This window comes from Odontesthes bonariensis, chromosome 22, assembly GCF_027942865.1.
Source record: "Odontesthes bonariensis isolate fOdoBon6 chromosome 22, fOdoBon6.hap1, whole genome shotgun sequence".
Lineage (NCBI taxonomy): Eukaryota > Metazoa > Chordata > Actinopteri > Atheriniformes > Atherinopsidae > Odontesthes > Odontesthes bonariensis.
The window spans coordinates 23,810,171-23,826,476 of NC_134527.1; the positions used below are offsets into that span (position 1 = coordinate 23,810,171).

Genomic DNA, 16,306 nt, shown 5'->3' on the forward strand with positions numbered 1-16,306 from the left:
CGGCGGTCACTTGCCTTCATAACAATCTGAAGCCAGTACTTATAATTCATTTATTATTCCTGCCACGCTGATTTTGAACCCCTCGCATCAAAGCGTGGCATGAAAATGATAGTTTTTTAAATGAAAGGCGAACAGATTTGTTTCTTTTGTATTGTTTAGACAAGGGGTAAATACTCTAACAGTTACAACCTGTTCACGTACGAAATCTTCCAACCAAATATGATTTTCAACCATTTGACTTATTAACCTTACCTTAAAAATCAATTGCACTACACAGCAACGCTGGAATTTGAACCTCCAGCTGTGGATCAAACTTTTACACAGCATTTTTGGGGATGTTAAGTGAATGAGATATGTGTGCATTAGCTGATTTACTTTCAATGCACGTTAGAAAATCTCTGTGCAGCGTGTGATAACATGTATCACGAGAGTAGAGCCCAATTTGTGGCAAAGCGACTTTAAAATGAAACAAAAGAATAAAATACCAGTTTATGTGTGAAGGTGTGTGGCATCGGTTTGTTCCTCATAGTCAACACAGATTAAGCGCAGCACGAGCACAATCTAACTCCTCAACCCAATGAAATCAAAATATCGATGTGCATTGTTCAACTTGTTTGCAAAATCTGTGGGAAAAAATGCTTTTATAGGAAACGTATCGAACACTCAGTTAAAGTTGCATGAAATCCAAAGCACTCAACAGTTAATTGAATTGTACCCGAGGTTCTAAACATAGGCCAAGATTCATGGGACAAGATCGCACGGAAATATAAAATAACTTCTAATGCCCACTGATGCCAGTTTGATTATTACTTTACACATCAAAGAAGTTTTCATTGCATTTGGGTAAGTTTCTGCTTAATCGACTGTAAAATTGGAGGCTGTTGAAAGACACTCTATTGTCTTAAGTTACAGGAGGTGTATTTTGGCATTTATCATGTTTGTGCCTTTTGTAATGCTGTTGCTTTGATGTCATACTTAAAGGCACATAGCAGTAAGTTGGAATTAGAGAAAAAGTATTCATCCAGAAATATAATATTTGCATATTAAGCATAACATAATTTGAAAGTGTACCAATTTAATTAATTATCATTTTTATAATCAGAAAGGCAGTTTTCAGTATATGAATTTCATGATGATAAACTTTTATTATCACAAATTGTGATTAACATTCAAAACGGGCCACATGTGAGTTGCATGTTTATATAATGAACAGAAATCACACACACACACACACACACACAGGCTGCCCCCTCTGTAAGGGATGCATTCTTATGTATAGCAAGGTTAATTTAGCTGACTTAGGTAAGGTGTTAGGTTTGTGGGTAATTGCCAGATAAATCATTTTGATTAGGTTTTGGATGAAGAATTTGGGGTCTGTTTGGGCTGAGAAAAGGCACATTTAGCCACATTCAAACCTACCGTGGACCATTTGTGGTGACCTGAATTTGGGAAGAAACAGACCTATCTCAATTTCAGCCTCTGGCTCCGACCAGTATACCTGAACAAATATGGAGGCAAATCATTTTAGATACCTGGGAGTAAATAGACACTAAAGAGGGCTTGCTCATAACTGATCCAACAGGAAACCACACTTATAAGATATGTCACATTTTAGCATTACCCTTATTGTATTAACTGAATTATTGTTGATACTAATTCTCTGATAGCCACTCCACAGCTGAGTCTTATAGCTCAGAAGACTTCTTAATGGCAGAATTACCCCCGGTCCACCTCTTTTAACCTGTCTCCTTATCTGGAGACATCAACCTATCAGTATCTCCCATTCACAGGAATGTCTCCTTTCTCGATCTGAATATGCAAATGATTATATTCCATAATTTTGTCCATCTTTATTTCTTTTTTAACATAATAACGGGGTTCTTGTATCTACATAACCATGTCATATTTGCTTCCTCATAATTCTCTCCACAACACTTCTGAAATGCACTTTCCACTCCTCTGCACTTTAGTTACTTAATACTTTCAGGATAAGCCTTTAACACACCGAGCAACATTTTAAATTAGAACACATTGTTAAAGATTAAGCCGGCCGTTTCTAACCGTTTAACTTTTTCTTTAGCTTCTTAACTCTAACAAAAAGTATTCTGTCCTCTGGGTCACATTTCCAATGTCTACGAAAACAGCTCCACCAAACATATTTTTTTCTTCAAAAGTTCCAACATTTTCCACTGAAGGAATTATAAAATGATCCAATAACTCGCCAAAAGTCAAAGATCAGAGGACAGTCTGAACACTGGAAACAGATTGGAGTGCTAGATCCTTGTTATTTTTGTTGTTTGTTTTTTGTTCTTTCCATTAATCTTATCACGACAGATTAATGTGGTCTCCCCGTGTGTAACGTAATAAGTAGCTTTACATGTTTGGAGTGATAACAGATGCTGCTTCCACACGAATGTGTCTATGTTCATAATCTCAGCATGCCATATATGATCTGTAGGAGTAAAACTTTAATATTTAACAACACTTAGACAACAAGTAGGAGTTTTCATGCAAGACTTCTACTTGTAATGGTGTATTTTCACGCAGCTGTATTGGTGCTTTCACTTAAGAAAAGGATCTGAATTCTTCCTCCAGAACTGGCTTAGAATGAAGAGAAGACTCTGGCTGGTTAATATGTTTTCTGCTTTGAAGCAGTTTCCTTTTTTTGAAAGATGAAGCATAATGGTAATGTTCCATTATCATTTACTATTTTATTACATGATGTAATGAAAAATATCAAACTCAAGGCGTTTTTCCTAGATGTATTTTTTTTTTCATCTGTTGTGTTTTCAGTTTCATTTGAATTTTTTGGAACCTTGTATTTTTGGTTTTGTTATGTTTTCTGAGGAAAGTGAAGAGAGAACTCCAGCTCACTAGCCATTTACTTGAAGTAAAATTTTATTCCAAGTTCCTGCCTTGGCTGAGGATATTTTCTCCCATGCACTTGTGCAAAAGAGACAAACAAAGGTGTGGATGAGCTGCTTTTGTCAAGTTGTTGTTTCATCATAGATGATTGCCTGTTCTCTTCTGAAACACATTTGAGATACTTTTGCATCTTTAACTGTTTTCTAAGATGTCCTATCTTTATTTTTTATATTTCGAAACGTGTTGTCAGAAATGTGTTTTGGATTTTCTGAAAGGTAACTGTATGTGTGGTTTAGTTGCCTTGGTGTGAGACATGTTTTTGATATTTCCTGATTTTTAGGATATCTTCTCCCACTCACCTGTCAAATAGAAGTTGAAGGAGTGCATGATCTTCTGCCCTCAGATTTTTGCTGTTGTGTTTGCTGTTTTATTGCTTGGTTTTCTAAAATTATACCTATAGTTTGTTGTTAAATCTTCTGTTGGGAAGTGTTTGTTGTGCTTTTGAAAAATATTTTTTAAATGTTGAGCTATTGGTTTTGATGGGTTTAGTTAAATATTTCTAAAAAGTTGAGGTTTTTTATTTTACTGTTTTGTTGCAGTTGTAGCAAATTTTGGTGAGTTTTCCAATATTGTGTTACGTTTCTTATCTTTTTATTTTCCGATGCAAGGTTTCTGTGTCTTGCACCTCAGGATCAGTCCAAATCATGTTCAAATTAAGTTGGCGAGGGCTGTGATAAGAATTTGAGAGGATATAGCGCTGAGACTGCCGCTTGTAACCTGTAAAACTAAACTGAGGACAGGAAAAACCCTAATATTCGTCGCACTTCTTGCCTGACGTCACTTCCTTCCTCCTCTCTCGCTTCCATCTTGCTCCCCGCATGTGTCTGCTGTTAGTTTACAGGTCAGTGAGGAGCTTTAAATACCTTCTTCCCTGCACTGTTACCCCCCGATCCGACGGCAAGAGGTAAACGAAAGCCTTTCCCGACTAGATGGCTGAAATCCGCCGGGGTTTGAAGCTAACGGAACTGACGGTTTTGTGTGGCATTGTGAGAGGCTGTGTGTGACAGGCCGTACACCCCACAAGCTGCTAGTTAGCCCAGAAGCTAGCCGTAGATAGCATGCAAGTTATTGCTCAAAAGCTCAGCCACACCTCGTTTCGGCGAAATGGGAGTCAACTAAAATTGTTCTGAAGTGAACTACACTTCCATTGGCTTGTTTTGTTCGGCCTACTCTAATCTTTTTACCTGTGTCTCCGCTCGTCCATAAAACTGACCAAAGATGAGGAGAACCTTGAACAGCTAACTTGTTGACTGAATAACATTGATAATTGCACTGACAGCTCATTTGTTGGCCTTTTTAATGTCCTATTCCCGCTTTGAAAATAATCAAACAGCTCATTTCCACATCCACACGTTTGCTGCCGCCCCTATCAAAATGTGTTTTCGGTATTTGAATTAAATTTAACCTCTTTCTTAGTCCGCCGTTTTCACTTTTTATGTGATGGGACTGCCTTGTTGTTTTATTGGAAGGATTGTTTTGCAAGTTAGTAGCGAAGTTAAACACTAATACTATGTGGAAGAATGGATGGAAATAAATTAGTTTATATACAATAAATACGCAATGATTAATAGCAAATGTTACATTGGTAATAATTTAAATCTATGGTTGTAAATGTTATAATGCTATGGATATAAAGATACTCTTTGACGAATGGACCACTCCATACAAAGTAGTTTTGATTGGTTATCATATCCTGTGTTCGATAACCAAATTTTTTGTCTTGAATAATTTTTATTTTGACGATTGTGGTATTTTCCAGGATAATGATTTGATCCATCCATAATTTCAAAGGGTCGTTGAATGTTTCGATGGCTGTAGAATTATTGTGACTCACATGAACTGCTATATAGGAGGCCGCCTGCATAAAAAAACAAGTAGGAGAATATCTTCTGGAAGAATGGTGTTTTAGAGACTTGTAGACTGTGTTAAGATGCTTTGAAGCTGTTCTGACAGCACATGATAGTCCAGCACCTTGTCATATCGTTTGTGTTCATGTCATTTGTATTGTCAACATATGTATGTCATGTCATTTGTCATTACATCTGTCATGTGTGTCGCATCATGAAGTTTGTGTCACGTCATGTCATTTGTGTCATGTCGTTTGCCATGTCATTTCTGTCATATTGTGTGGTGTCATGTGATATCTGTTTCATTACATGTGTCGTGTCATGTCATCTGTATATCCATGTCATCATGTGTGTCGTGTCATATCGTTTGTGTCACGTAATTTCTGTTGTTTCATGTTGTCCGTCATTACATCGTCTCGTGTTGTTTCATGTCGTCTGTGTGGCATCATTCCTATTGGTTTTCTTTTTGGTTCAGCATGTGTCACAAAAGTAGAGGCACGATATTGCTGGCTACATCAAAAACTAAACTGGCTGATTTGCTGGCCTGATATTCTCTGCACTGTGAATACTGACCCCTCCACCACACATTTAACCTCGGAGACAAATTAAGTTGTAGTAGATCTTTTGGGACAGGGTTGAAATATTTCAAATTGACGCATATCTGCAGTGAAATGCTTGACGGATTATTCTAAGAATACAGAGTGTGTGCGTTTTTATTCATACGTTTATGGATACATAGATGTGAAGATTAATGCTCAGCAGCTGTTTAACTTTTCTGCTCGTCTTATCAGATACTGCTCCTGCGACTAACACCATGGGATTTTAAAATGGCTCCATACAATTTAGAAAAAATGTTTTTTATGAAGAGCAGTTTACCTCTTACCAGTTTAAAATGTGACTCACTGGGACTTGCAGTGTGCACACAGTTAAACACAACCCAGCACCTTCCTCCTGGCTTTGGTACGGCTTTTCTCGAGACTGTGTTGTTTTTTCCCCCTTAATTTCTCACTCGTTTATCCGACTGTTACGTAACAGAAGGTTTATGCTGTTTAAACTTAGATAAATGGCTGTGTGGTTTTTATTAGCGTACTTGTAGTGGAAGGGAAATACAACAAGTGATCAAATATTTACAGCATGTAAAGTCTATGTAAAAGTTATATAACTTTTATTTTATCTTCCAGATTTTATTTCCAGTAACGGTTAATATCATTCACAAAGTGCATTTTTATCATTTAGGTTTAAACAATAGTAGTGTGATAAGAACAAAAAAAAAAGAAAGCTTAATCCCAATCATTTGTATGATAACTACTTGTCCACTAAAACTGCCCATTTTCATGACAGCTCTAGTTATTACTACTCATGGTCTCGAGCTTTATCCTTCCTATGAAACTATGGTTAGAATTTATGAGTAATAGTCTATTTAACGGGCCACAAATGTGCACATTTATTTATAATTTAAAAATGGAATATAATACATGAAACTATAATAATATTTCTACTTTTACGGTGGAGATTATGTTTTCTATTTTGTCCCTCGATTATGTTTTGGTTATAGCTCTTCTTGATTATCAGTTTTTGATATCCCTGCAAGTGCCACATTTGCTTTTAAAGCGCCCCCTTTTTCTTTTTATGCCCCTTCTTGCCTTACATATGCTTATTGTGTGCTTATTTGTCTTCAGGGTGAGATTTATCCACAATGCGGAACACACTCGCTCAGACCAGTGCTGAACTCTTCCAATCAGCATTAGAAATAAACGGGTCAAACTAAAGGTGTGTCAGGCTATGTACACACGTAGCCGGGTATTTTTAAAACCGAATGTTTCCCCCCCTCCGTTTATAAAATATTCTGTATCCACATTACCTCGTTTTCGAAAAAAAAACTTCCACACATAACCGAACATCTGCGTTTTCACCTGTCTTGACAACCCAAATGCATTTGCTGTTTAGCGCAATCTGCCCTTGTCAGCTAAATAATAAAGTGTGCACGCAACTTTTTTGAGCACACTGACAGGTGATCGCATGACAGTGGACTGCCCCTCGATATGAGGACGTAATAATTCCGACAGCGAGAGGAGTGAGGACCGGGACATGCGAAATTGTCACGCCATTCCTCTGGGAGTACGACTTGGGCGTGTAAAATCAACGCAGTAAACAGCTCCTGCACAATAATAACCACTACAATTCTCAAGGCATCCATGCTTCTTCAGTAAACAAAGGTCGCACTTTAGACTTTAAAGCAGATTTGTTGTTGTTTTGGCGCATATTGTGACGTTCGAAAACGCAAAACTCCGGTTATCTCTGTCTACACGCAGCTGCATAAACGGAGTTTTCAAAAATCTTCACTTTGCCCGGAGTTTTTAAAAACATTCGTTTACGATGCGTTTTTATGCGTTTTCATGTGGATGACAGGTCCAAACGTAGAAAAATATATTCGTTTTAGCAGATACCCGGCTACGTGTGGATGGGGCCTCAGTCACCCAAACAGTAACGTGGGTTAATTTCTAAATGGCAGGCCCGATACGGAGCTGAAGAGCTCGTTCATACTTGATGGTTTCTGATTTAAAAAAAAAAAAAAAAAAAAAAATCTGCAAGATCTTGAATAGAGGTGATCACATTGTAGACAAAAAATCTAAAGACAGGTCAAAATGCAGGTTAATTTAGGCTATTTAATCTGGGTCCAGTATCCAGATATAAATATATAAAAAAACAAAACATATTCATTTATCAATATTCTGATGATATTATTGGAGTCAATTTTACTTATTCAGCTGCGTTGTTTGCTTTGTGTCTTGGTTCGTGCATCTTGCCGTATCTTCAACAACTACAATTTTTTGTTGTGCTTGAATTTTTTTTTTTGCCGACATAATCGCATGTAATGTTTCCTCTTCTTTTTCCAGATGAAAGAAGCAATTATGAATCAAGAAAAACTTGCTAAACTACAAGCACAAGTCCGCATCGGCGGAAAGGTAAATGATAAAATGCAATATCACGTTGAAATGTTGGTGCCGGTGCTTTAAAAAGTGCAGTCTCCAGGATAAAGGATGAAGATGTGACATTTTAAGGAATGGGCCCATATCAACTTCGTCGAAACAACGACCAAAATGCACGAATAAGAATCTCAAGTGAGAATATGGATTTTGGGAGATCTGAATTACAATATACTTTGAGTTCAGCCAGTGAAGCTACTGAAGTGCTTTGTGTGACTAGAATGTTTGATTACAGGCAAACCAAGTATAAGTGTAGGATTAAAAACACCCATCTTCTTTATGGGCATATGAGGTCTTGTATCCAGCAGAAAGTATTTCATTATATTAAAGAGCGGTCGGTTTACACACATTTCCATGCTTGTCTCTTAGGGTAGCGCTCGCAGAAAGAAGAAGGTTGTACACAGAACGGCAACTGCAGATGACAAGAAGCTCCAGTTCTCCTTAAAGAAACTTGGTGTGAACAACATCTCCGGTATTGAAGAGGTAGACAGCGAATTCTCCCACAGCATGTAAAGTGAATCTGTGCCGGTACGGTCTCTTTTTTTGTGGCTAACATTGCAGGAATCTGTCCTGGTTGCAGGTTAACATGTTTACAAATCAGGGAACAGTCATCCACTTCAACAATCCCAAAGTGCAGGCCTCCCTGGCAGCCAACACCTTCACCATCACTGGCCACGCTGAGACCAAGCAGCTGACCGAGATGCTGCCCGGCATCCTGAACCAGCTGGGAGCCGACAGCCTGACGAGCCTCAGGAGACTCGCCGAGGCCCTGCCCAAACAGGGTCAGTACCCTCAAGGTCGATTTTTTTTTTTTTTTTTTGTGCATACATTTGTAATTTTTCATCTTTTGCCAGGGAAAGTTTTGCCCCCAGGAGGTAACCATGCTTTTTCTGCTCCTACAGCTGCAGATGGAAAAGCGCCGATTGCAACAGTAGAAGAGGAAGATGATGACGTTCCAGGTGAGAGCTATGTCGTGTCATTTTGTGTTGCATGCAAGTGCACAGCAGTCCGTTTCACCTTTCAAAAGGAAACAGAATCCAGTTGCCTAGCATCCAACTGGTCTTATTTGATCATTCGATTTCACACTTTTTTGATTGCTGCTGCAGGATTCCTTTTTTCCGTCTCTGTCAAATAAATGTGGCAGGTTTGCTTTTATTCTGGCTTGTGAGAGGGGTCACATGAAGGGGATTCATCAGTTACTTTTGATGTGCAATGTGGAGTTTTGTTTGAATCTCATGTTCAGTGTTTATAAGATTGTACAGTTCAGTTTGCTTTTCTTTGTGTAGAAAATGGAGCAAACACATGAGGTTGCCATTAGAATAATCTCAGCTTTTCCCAGGACTTCTCTCCCTCTTGCCCGAGTCTGCGTTAATGCAACAAACGATTGCATATGTATTCAGCAATTGGAGCAGTTGATGGCACAGGGGTTAACAACCAATGCCATCACATTGTTATTGGAGTTAAGTTTCCTTTTTGTTCTCCCACTGAAGGGAACATGTTTACCCAGACCTTTGGAATTGTTTCCATTTTAACCCTCGACCCTTTGAGACATGACTTGGACGGGCAGATTTCTCACATATTGTGGCGTAATTGAAGCCAAGTTTTTGATGCTTTTCCCCACAATTTTCACAGCTGCTCTCGGTAGTTGTGGGGCCCTCATATGTCGAGCACATTGCACTCTATATGCGAGAGGGAGGGATGAGTATAGAGTTTGAGACTGTGTTGAGTATCGTGTTTCAGATAAACACACTTTTCCTGAATGGTGCTCTGGCACCTCTGAGAGTGATTTGAGCAGATGGATATGCCTTTCTTCCTTACTCAATCAATTTACCGCTCAATCTTTTGTTCTTTCAGATCTGGTGGAGAATTTTGATGAAGCATCCAAGGATGAGGCCAACTAGAGGAAATGGGAAGTGTCAGAACTTGACAGGACCATGTGGGGCACTAAATGTTATCATTTATATATCAAGAGGTGGAAAGTTAACCGTTAAAACGCTTGAGAAGACGAGTAAAGTGACAACTCTTTGGCTGTGAGCAGTCTGTAATATGTGCAACACCTGAGCAAATGACTCGCATACTCTTAAATAAGTATTTTTTTTTTCTTTTTGAGTAAATTTCTAGAATAGTACTCTGTATTAAAACTGGGGTAGCAGTATTTAGGTGTACAGGAATTAGTACTCATTCCACCTCGTTTGCCACCAGATGCTTGTGGTGCTCTATGGTCTTTATGTCCAGTTGGAGTGAGAGATTGTGTGTAAAATGTGGTGCTCAAGGCCCCTGCTGTGCATCTGTTTCCTCTGTTACTGAACCTTAATTCTGTGGCCTCCCTAAAACCACCATATCTGGAATAAACCTTTGCTACTGTCAACAAACAGCCAAATGTTTTTTCTTTCTTTCTTTCTTTGAATTGTTCCCTGAAGTTACATTTTTCACAGCTGGAACACTCACTGCTCTTGTGTTAGATTGATTAGTGTTTAGATGAATCCTGCATGATATTCTCTCCATCCCCCTTCCTGTTTTATTTAAATTGACACAACCAAAAAAATTGAAGAGCATCTCTTTTTACTCATTTGTGGTTGCACCATAGTGTAGTGGGTTACCATACCCTCCATATGCAGGGACGACTCTCTCACTTATTTGAAGTCACGCTTATTTTGCACTTCCTTTACTTGTACTCTTATAGTCTTATAAAGGTGTCCTTTGGTAAGTTTGGTTGGCATCAGCTATGTTTAAGGGGTGGGGAAAACACTATTTCACATTGTAAATTGAATTAAAAGTAAGCAAATATGCTTCGGAGGGACTGGCGGAAGGATAATGCACAAATTAGACTGGGATTATTTATCTCAACAAACATTTTATTTTATATATTAGGAAAACTGTCTTCACACAGCTGCAGTACTGTAAAAGAAGCTAGTTTTTTTTAAACAGTATGATGTAGAAACATCTCACCCATGTAAAGAATCAGTCTTTGACGGATTAACTAAAAATGCTAAAGGATACACAAAATGTATTGCTACACAACAAAATAAACTTTCGTTGAAATGAAACTGATGTGATGACACTGTTGAGCGCAGCAATTTTTCATTGTTGATGCAAAAAGATGGCATTCACCAGTAATTATGAGCTTCTTGGTTAAATAGAAAAAAAAATGAGCATCCAGCTCAGCAACACATGCTTCCCTTTAGTCGTAAATCTGCAGTAAGACATATAAATATTCATTTTCCCCATGAATGTGATGCTGTAAAATGCAGTTAAAAAAACTGATTTTTCAGTCTCTTGACAACTTCAATTCAGTGATTAAATATTCATTTTACACTTAGAAGAACATCAGTACATAAAGATGACTGACAGCAAGCGTGATACAAGTTATTTTTTGACACAAGGCGTTTTATGACTATATAAGCAACTTGATACAAACAAAAATAAAAGCAAAAAAGCACCACAATATCCTGGTGGGATATTTAATTGCAGTGTGAGGTCTTTTGAAATTCACAACACATCTCAACATCACTCCACAGAGAAATGGTTTAAATCATTCAAATAAATAAATCCAGTACAATCAACACAAACACACAACAAACAGCTTGGCAGCATCTTAAAAATCACAGTTTGTGCAACGTGCCTCAGAGATGAAGACCACACAGCCTGACCTTGAGGCAACTGAACATGTTATATTAAAATTCTTTTAACCTTAAAAACAGTTTAATTTTTGTTACGGTAGATAGGGTAGTTTAAAAGAAATAAAAGTAACGGATGAGAAAAGGATAAGAAATTATTATGGCATTAAAAGACTGGACAAAACCTCAATTATTAATGAAGCTAAATCAAACCAGCACTGCACTGAGCTGCACTTTTGGCAGTTTTCCACAGGTGCAGCAGCGTGTGCTCGGTTGTAGTGAAGAGCTCAACTTTACATCTGTCAGTGTATCCTGATTAGATTTGCAACTCCACAGTCTATGTAATAAAAACGTGTGGAGGATATTTTGAAAGAGGGTTGAAACTGGAAACTCACAGCACAAACCGTCATGTGCATCTGGCCCACAGGATAAAATAAATAAAATTAAATGATGCAACACTGTTGAAATATCTCCTCAGGGAGCAAAAATGTTCAACAGCCAGGGCACGCTTTATGATTGTCCAGCGATGTCCCCCCAGTATTTGTTCTCCTCAAGTGCAACAGTTCATTCTCTGATTCCCATCAGCAGCTTCAGTAGGTGTGCCTCCATCACCTGTTGAACTAAACAGACAAAGCAGTGTTTTACTTAACACAGCTGTGGTTGATTCAGTACGACAGCCAACACAGATTCACTGGTGTTGCACTGGGTACAGTGCAAGTTCATGGGACATTTAAAAAGGAACATTAATCCAAATACTTACATTCCCCTGAGACTGCCCTTCACTCCCACACATCACAAGAAAAGCTACTCTTTATTTATCTTAGAAGCAACTTTTACTTTGCTTTTTCCAGCCAATGTTACTTTTTCGGAAGCAGCAAAGTAAAAGTTGCTTCTAAGATAAAAAAAAGTAAAAGTCAACATCTTCCCTTTAACTCATGTCACAGTAAGATATGACAGGATAAACTCAAATCCTCTTCGCCTCCGTTAAATCAACATCTCTGGAAAAACAAAGATAGAGTGGTGGAATTCTGCAGGCACGTACACTCCAAGGAATGAACACTTGCAAATACCTGGGCGTTGACTTGGGGAAAAAAAAAAAAAAAAAATGTTGGACCAGACCGGACATTATTGATGCACTTTACAGATGTAGACTCTACATGCTGAGGCTCTTTTTGAGCTACACTAGTGGTGTGCTGGGGCATCAGCCAAGTCAGCTTTGTTCTGGGATGCTTCCTCGGCCCACTGCAGGTGGCGGGAGACAGGAGGATGCTGGTCCAGCGGGAGTTAATCAAGCTACAACCACATGATATTTTGGTCAGAGTAACGAAATGTTACTTTCTAGTTTCATGCAATAGTGCCTCACGTCTCTCTCTCCTATGCATGACACCGTGATGACACTGGAAAGCTCCTTCAGTGACAGCATGACACACCCTTAATGAGTGAACCGGCAAAACTGCAGCTGTCAGGTTTTAAACGCAACACTACTCCACACAGACCACAGAACCCATCTCTTCCATCAATTTATGCTGCTGTTTGCTATAATTTTGCTGCTGTAAATGGTTATATTAAATGTTCCATGTGATGAGAATGGAAAAATGTACTATAGCTACTTTCAAACTACATTTGCTACATTTCTGTAAAAGAGCTCTGGTGTCACCATGAGAGTTTGATAACTAAGGACAATTTATTGCATGAATCGCTGCCTGTGTGTAACCGTGTGTCTTAGCTGTAAACGCAGCCAGCGGCCATATGTCTATTTTTTACTCACCGTTTCGATGGCCCATAGCCACTGCCATGTCCATTGCATTGAATCCAGAGTCTGATTCAATGGTTGGATCAGCACCACTCTCTGGAAGATGTGCAAACATATTAACACACATCACAATTAATATATGTGCTAATGTTGGAAACAACAGGTAAAACTCCCTAAACACAGCTGCTGTTTGTTATAATATCAGGAAATTATTGATATTTTTGAGACAGATGTTATTTTTAGTGAAAACTCTCTTCTCACCCAACAAGATCTCGACACATCGCACATGGTTGCCGTGTACAGCGTACAGCAGAGGGGCACCTCCATTCTGAAATGCACCAGGATGACATCACATTGTTTGAATGTGACAGTGATATACTACAAATAAGCCAAGGCTGAAACCGAGGCGCTTGTTTTAGTTGCAGTGCAATAATTCAGCACTTATATCACAGACAAACAATACACAATTCATATTATTGCCATATTTGACTTAACGAAGTCCAGTGAACATTGAATAAACTCTTACCCAGTCATATTCGTTGACATCCACTCCACAGTCAATGAGCATCTTCACAATATCAGTGTATCCCTTACTGCAGGCCAGGGACAATGCACTTTCCCTCCCTTTAGCCAGAAGGTTTGGGTCAGCCCCCTACAGTGTGAAGGGATGCAGAATAATAAACAAACTAAATAAACGGTTTGCTCTAATTTAATAAAATAATGTGATCTGATGCATTTTTGTTCCCCATACATTTTGAAGGAGAAACTCGACAACAGCGATTTGTCCATGTGCAGCTGCCCACATCAACGGTGTAAAACCTTCCTCATCTTGGAGATTGATCACAGTTTCTGTTAACATAAATATCCAAAAGATTCAAAATTAGCTTGAATTTCCATTTGCACAGATACACGGCGGGTTAATTTAGTTAAATACAAAGCATTCCAGTAAAAAACTGAATATCTAAAATGCAATAAAGACATTACTGTCTAGATTGGCAAATAAACGGATGACTTTAAAATACTCCGTGTGGATTTAAATTTTATTTTTTAACTGGAGTGGGACACTGAGTTGTAGCAAAAGCTGTTAGAACTGGTACTGAAAACTAATGAAGCCAAACAGAGAAATGTCAACTATTTGTTTCTTCTTCTTTTCTTTTTCTTTATACAAAAAAGAAAAAGGAAAATAACTACTTATATAAATATACATGAACTGTGTGTCACTATGAACAACAGCCTACCTTGTTCAATCCTGCTGGCCAAAAACACCATTTCTCCTTGTGCTGCCAGCTGATGAATGGACAAAGCTGAGAAGACAAACATTCATGGGTAACATTTACACCCCGAATTCTTATGAAGGTGCTAAAAAATTTAACTGGAGGCAAAAGTGGTACTCACAGTGCACCAAAAGAGGTGTGGAGGAAACCTCGTTGCCTCTGTGTTTATTGGTGAGCGTGGTGGACTGTTTGATAGGGGAGAAATGTTTTGTGGTGGACGGTGTGTAAACGTGACGCACTTGTATGCCTGGTGAGGGTGAAGTCTGGATATTGCATTCAGCTGAAAGCAAGAAAACATTTGAAGAAAGAGGCTCACATTTGGTTTTACTCTTGTGCATTAGACATTAACCTACTCCGATTGTGAATTTGGAGACAGACAAACAAAGATTCTCTTTCTTACCCTTAAATAAAACAGAAGCCACCTCCAGATCAGAGTTCACCTGGTCCTGAATGTTCTTGCTGTCCTCTTCGTTAAGCGACTTCACAAATCTTGAGCACACATTCATGTCAAAGCGGTTGGGCAGAATGAATTTGATGCCCATGGCCACATTTTGGGGGTTTGTATCATCGGGGGTTGCACCAACCGACTGCTCAGTCTTTATGGCACTCAAATCAGGCATTACGCAGATCCCCTCCATCTCCTCCGAGACGAGAGGACATTCAGTGGTCCCCTCTGCAGTTGACACAGTAACGCTGTCCATCCTCTATTCGTTTAGTGAGCTAACACACCAAGATTAAAATGAAACCACTGCACGCCTGAAATATGAAAATTTTATAAAAAATTATAACCAACACCACACAGTCATATTTATTCAACTTTAATTGTGTACAAACTCCACAAATATATGACTGAATCTATAGCTAATGCTAAATATTAAATCCCCCCAACCTCACTGTCTATTAGCCATTGGTTAGCATGATAGCTATTGTTATCGTAACCTTCCAACAGTCAAACTTAAACTCTTAGGATAAGAAATTTTACAATGGAAAGAATTCAAGCGTAACCGGCAACAAAAACTGCTTAGCTAAAACGTCAAAAATCTTACTTGATAGGGCATTGCTTTTCTTCAGCAACCTCTTAAAACCATCTCTACACTGTCGTTGTTTTGATGTGTTTGCACATGCGCAATGACTTGCAAGGTACACCCACTATTAACCTCCCCTTTTTTGGTTCCGACCAGACTTTACAGCATGGTTTTTGTCTAGGAAATATCGAATGATGTATGCATGGTTAAACAACCGATATAAGAATAAATAGTTGTGGTGTATTGTATTTTGCTATTCAAACAGTTAAATGCTGAATCAAATGCTTAATAGTATATTTCTATGAGCTCTGGACACCTCTTTTAAAACCTCAAACTCCTATGTAGAGTAGTAGAGTAGAGTGCCATTTATTAATCCCGAAGGAAATTAAGGTGTCCAGTAGCATATAAACATATACACATATACACAAGGCACTATTCACAACATTGCACATACAGCCATATAACTCTCCATACATTCATGTTTACAGTAAGTCTTTCCTCGCTCACTGATATGCAGACAATTAAGTGATATTTACACCATGTAAGGTTAACCTTGAAGGGTTATTTTGGGGGCTTTTAGTCACTTTCATAAAACATTGACATTCTGTGAGAAAGAAAAAACAAGAATTTCAACCATCGTCTTACCCAAGGTTATTGAAAAACTAAAAATCCCAATATCTAAAACCAAGGCCAGCTTATTTTTTAGCCTTAATATGTTTCTTAGACTCTTGTCTTTGAAATAGTTGTGCTGGAATGACCACCTCTCCGGTTCTTTAGTATCTCGCAGTCTTAGGAATTAACGGGAAAACGCCCATTCACGTTTATGTTAGTTCTGCCAGCAGATGGCACCATTGTTTCATAGCTTAAAATTGGAATCG

At 38.5% G+C, this 16,306-nt stretch overlaps 2 protein-coding genes across 5 annotated transcripts; one reads left to right on the plus strand and one right to left on the minus strand.

Moving 5' to 3' along the window:
- The first annotated feature begins 3,689 nt into the window (after window positions 1–3,689).
- Window positions 3,690–10,133, plus strand: btf3 (basic transcription factor 3). 4 transcript variants are annotated; one of them, XM_075456385.1, is made up of 6 exons: window positions 3,690–3,766; window positions 7,670–7,738; window positions 8,129–8,242; window positions 8,340–8,556; window positions 8,662–8,718; window positions 9,614–10,133. In XM_075456385.1, the coding sequence occupies exons 2-6, from the start codon at window positions 7,670–7,672 to the stop codon at window positions 9,658–9,660; spliced, it is 504 nt and encodes a 167-aa protein (XP_075312500.1). In that variant the 5' UTR covers window positions 3,690–3,766; the 3' UTR covers window positions 9,661–10,133. The 4 variants fall into 4 exon arrangements, with proteins under 4 accessions (XP_075312500.1, XP_075312499.1, XP_075312501.1 ...); XM_075456384.1 differs by having other exon boundaries at window positions 3,716–3,829; XM_075456386.1 differs by having other exon boundaries at window positions 3,718–3,829; window positions 8,340–8,541.
- Window positions 10,134–10,593: 460 nt separating this feature from the next.
- Window positions 10,594–15,529, minus strand: ankra2 (ankyrin repeat, family A (RFXANK-like), 2). Its single transcript, XM_075456382.1, has 9 exons — window positions 15,450–15,529; window positions 14,804–15,159; window positions 14,525–14,683; window positions 14,368–14,433; window positions 13,881–13,978; window positions 13,656–13,781; window positions 13,391–13,457; window positions 13,145–13,225; window positions 10,594–11,996 (listed from the first exon to the last, which is right to left on the minus strand). Exons 2-9 carry the CDS (start codon window positions 15,102–15,104, stop codon window positions 11,941–11,943), a joined length of 954 nt encoding a protein of 317 aa, XP_075312497.1. The 5' UTR covers window positions 15,105–15,159; window positions 15,450–15,529; the 3' UTR covers window positions 10,594–11,940.
- Between the last annotated feature and the right edge of the window lie 777 nt (window positions 15,530–16,306).

Excerpts from the sequence above, each read along its gene's own strand:
- btf3 (XM_075456385.1), top strand. The coding sequence starts at position 7,670 with ATGAAAGAAGCAATTATGAATCAAGAAAAACTTGCTAAACTACAAGCA. Across the intron at positions 7,739-8,128 it reads AAGTCCGCATCGGCGGAAAG|GGTAGCGCTCGCAGAAAGAA; the intron begins GTAAATGATAAA and ends CTTGTCTCTTAG. Across the intron at positions 8,243-8,339 it reads ACATCTCCGGTATTGAAGAG|GTTAACATGTTTACAAATCA; the intron begins GTAGACAGCGAA and ends TCCTGGTTGCAG.
- ankra2 (XM_075456382.1), bottom strand. The coding sequence starts at position 15,104 with ATGGACAGCGTTACTGTGTCAACTGCAGAGGGGACCACTGAATGTCCT. Across the intron at positions 13,226-13,390 it reads ATGTGTCGAGATCTTGTTGG|AGAGTGGTGCTGATCCAACC; the intron begins GTGAGAAGAGAG and ends CACATCTTCCAG. Across the intron at positions 11,997-13,144 it reads GGCTATGGGCCATCGAAACG|TTCAACAGGTGATGGAGGCA; the intron begins GTGAGTAAAAAA and ends TTGTCTGTTTAG.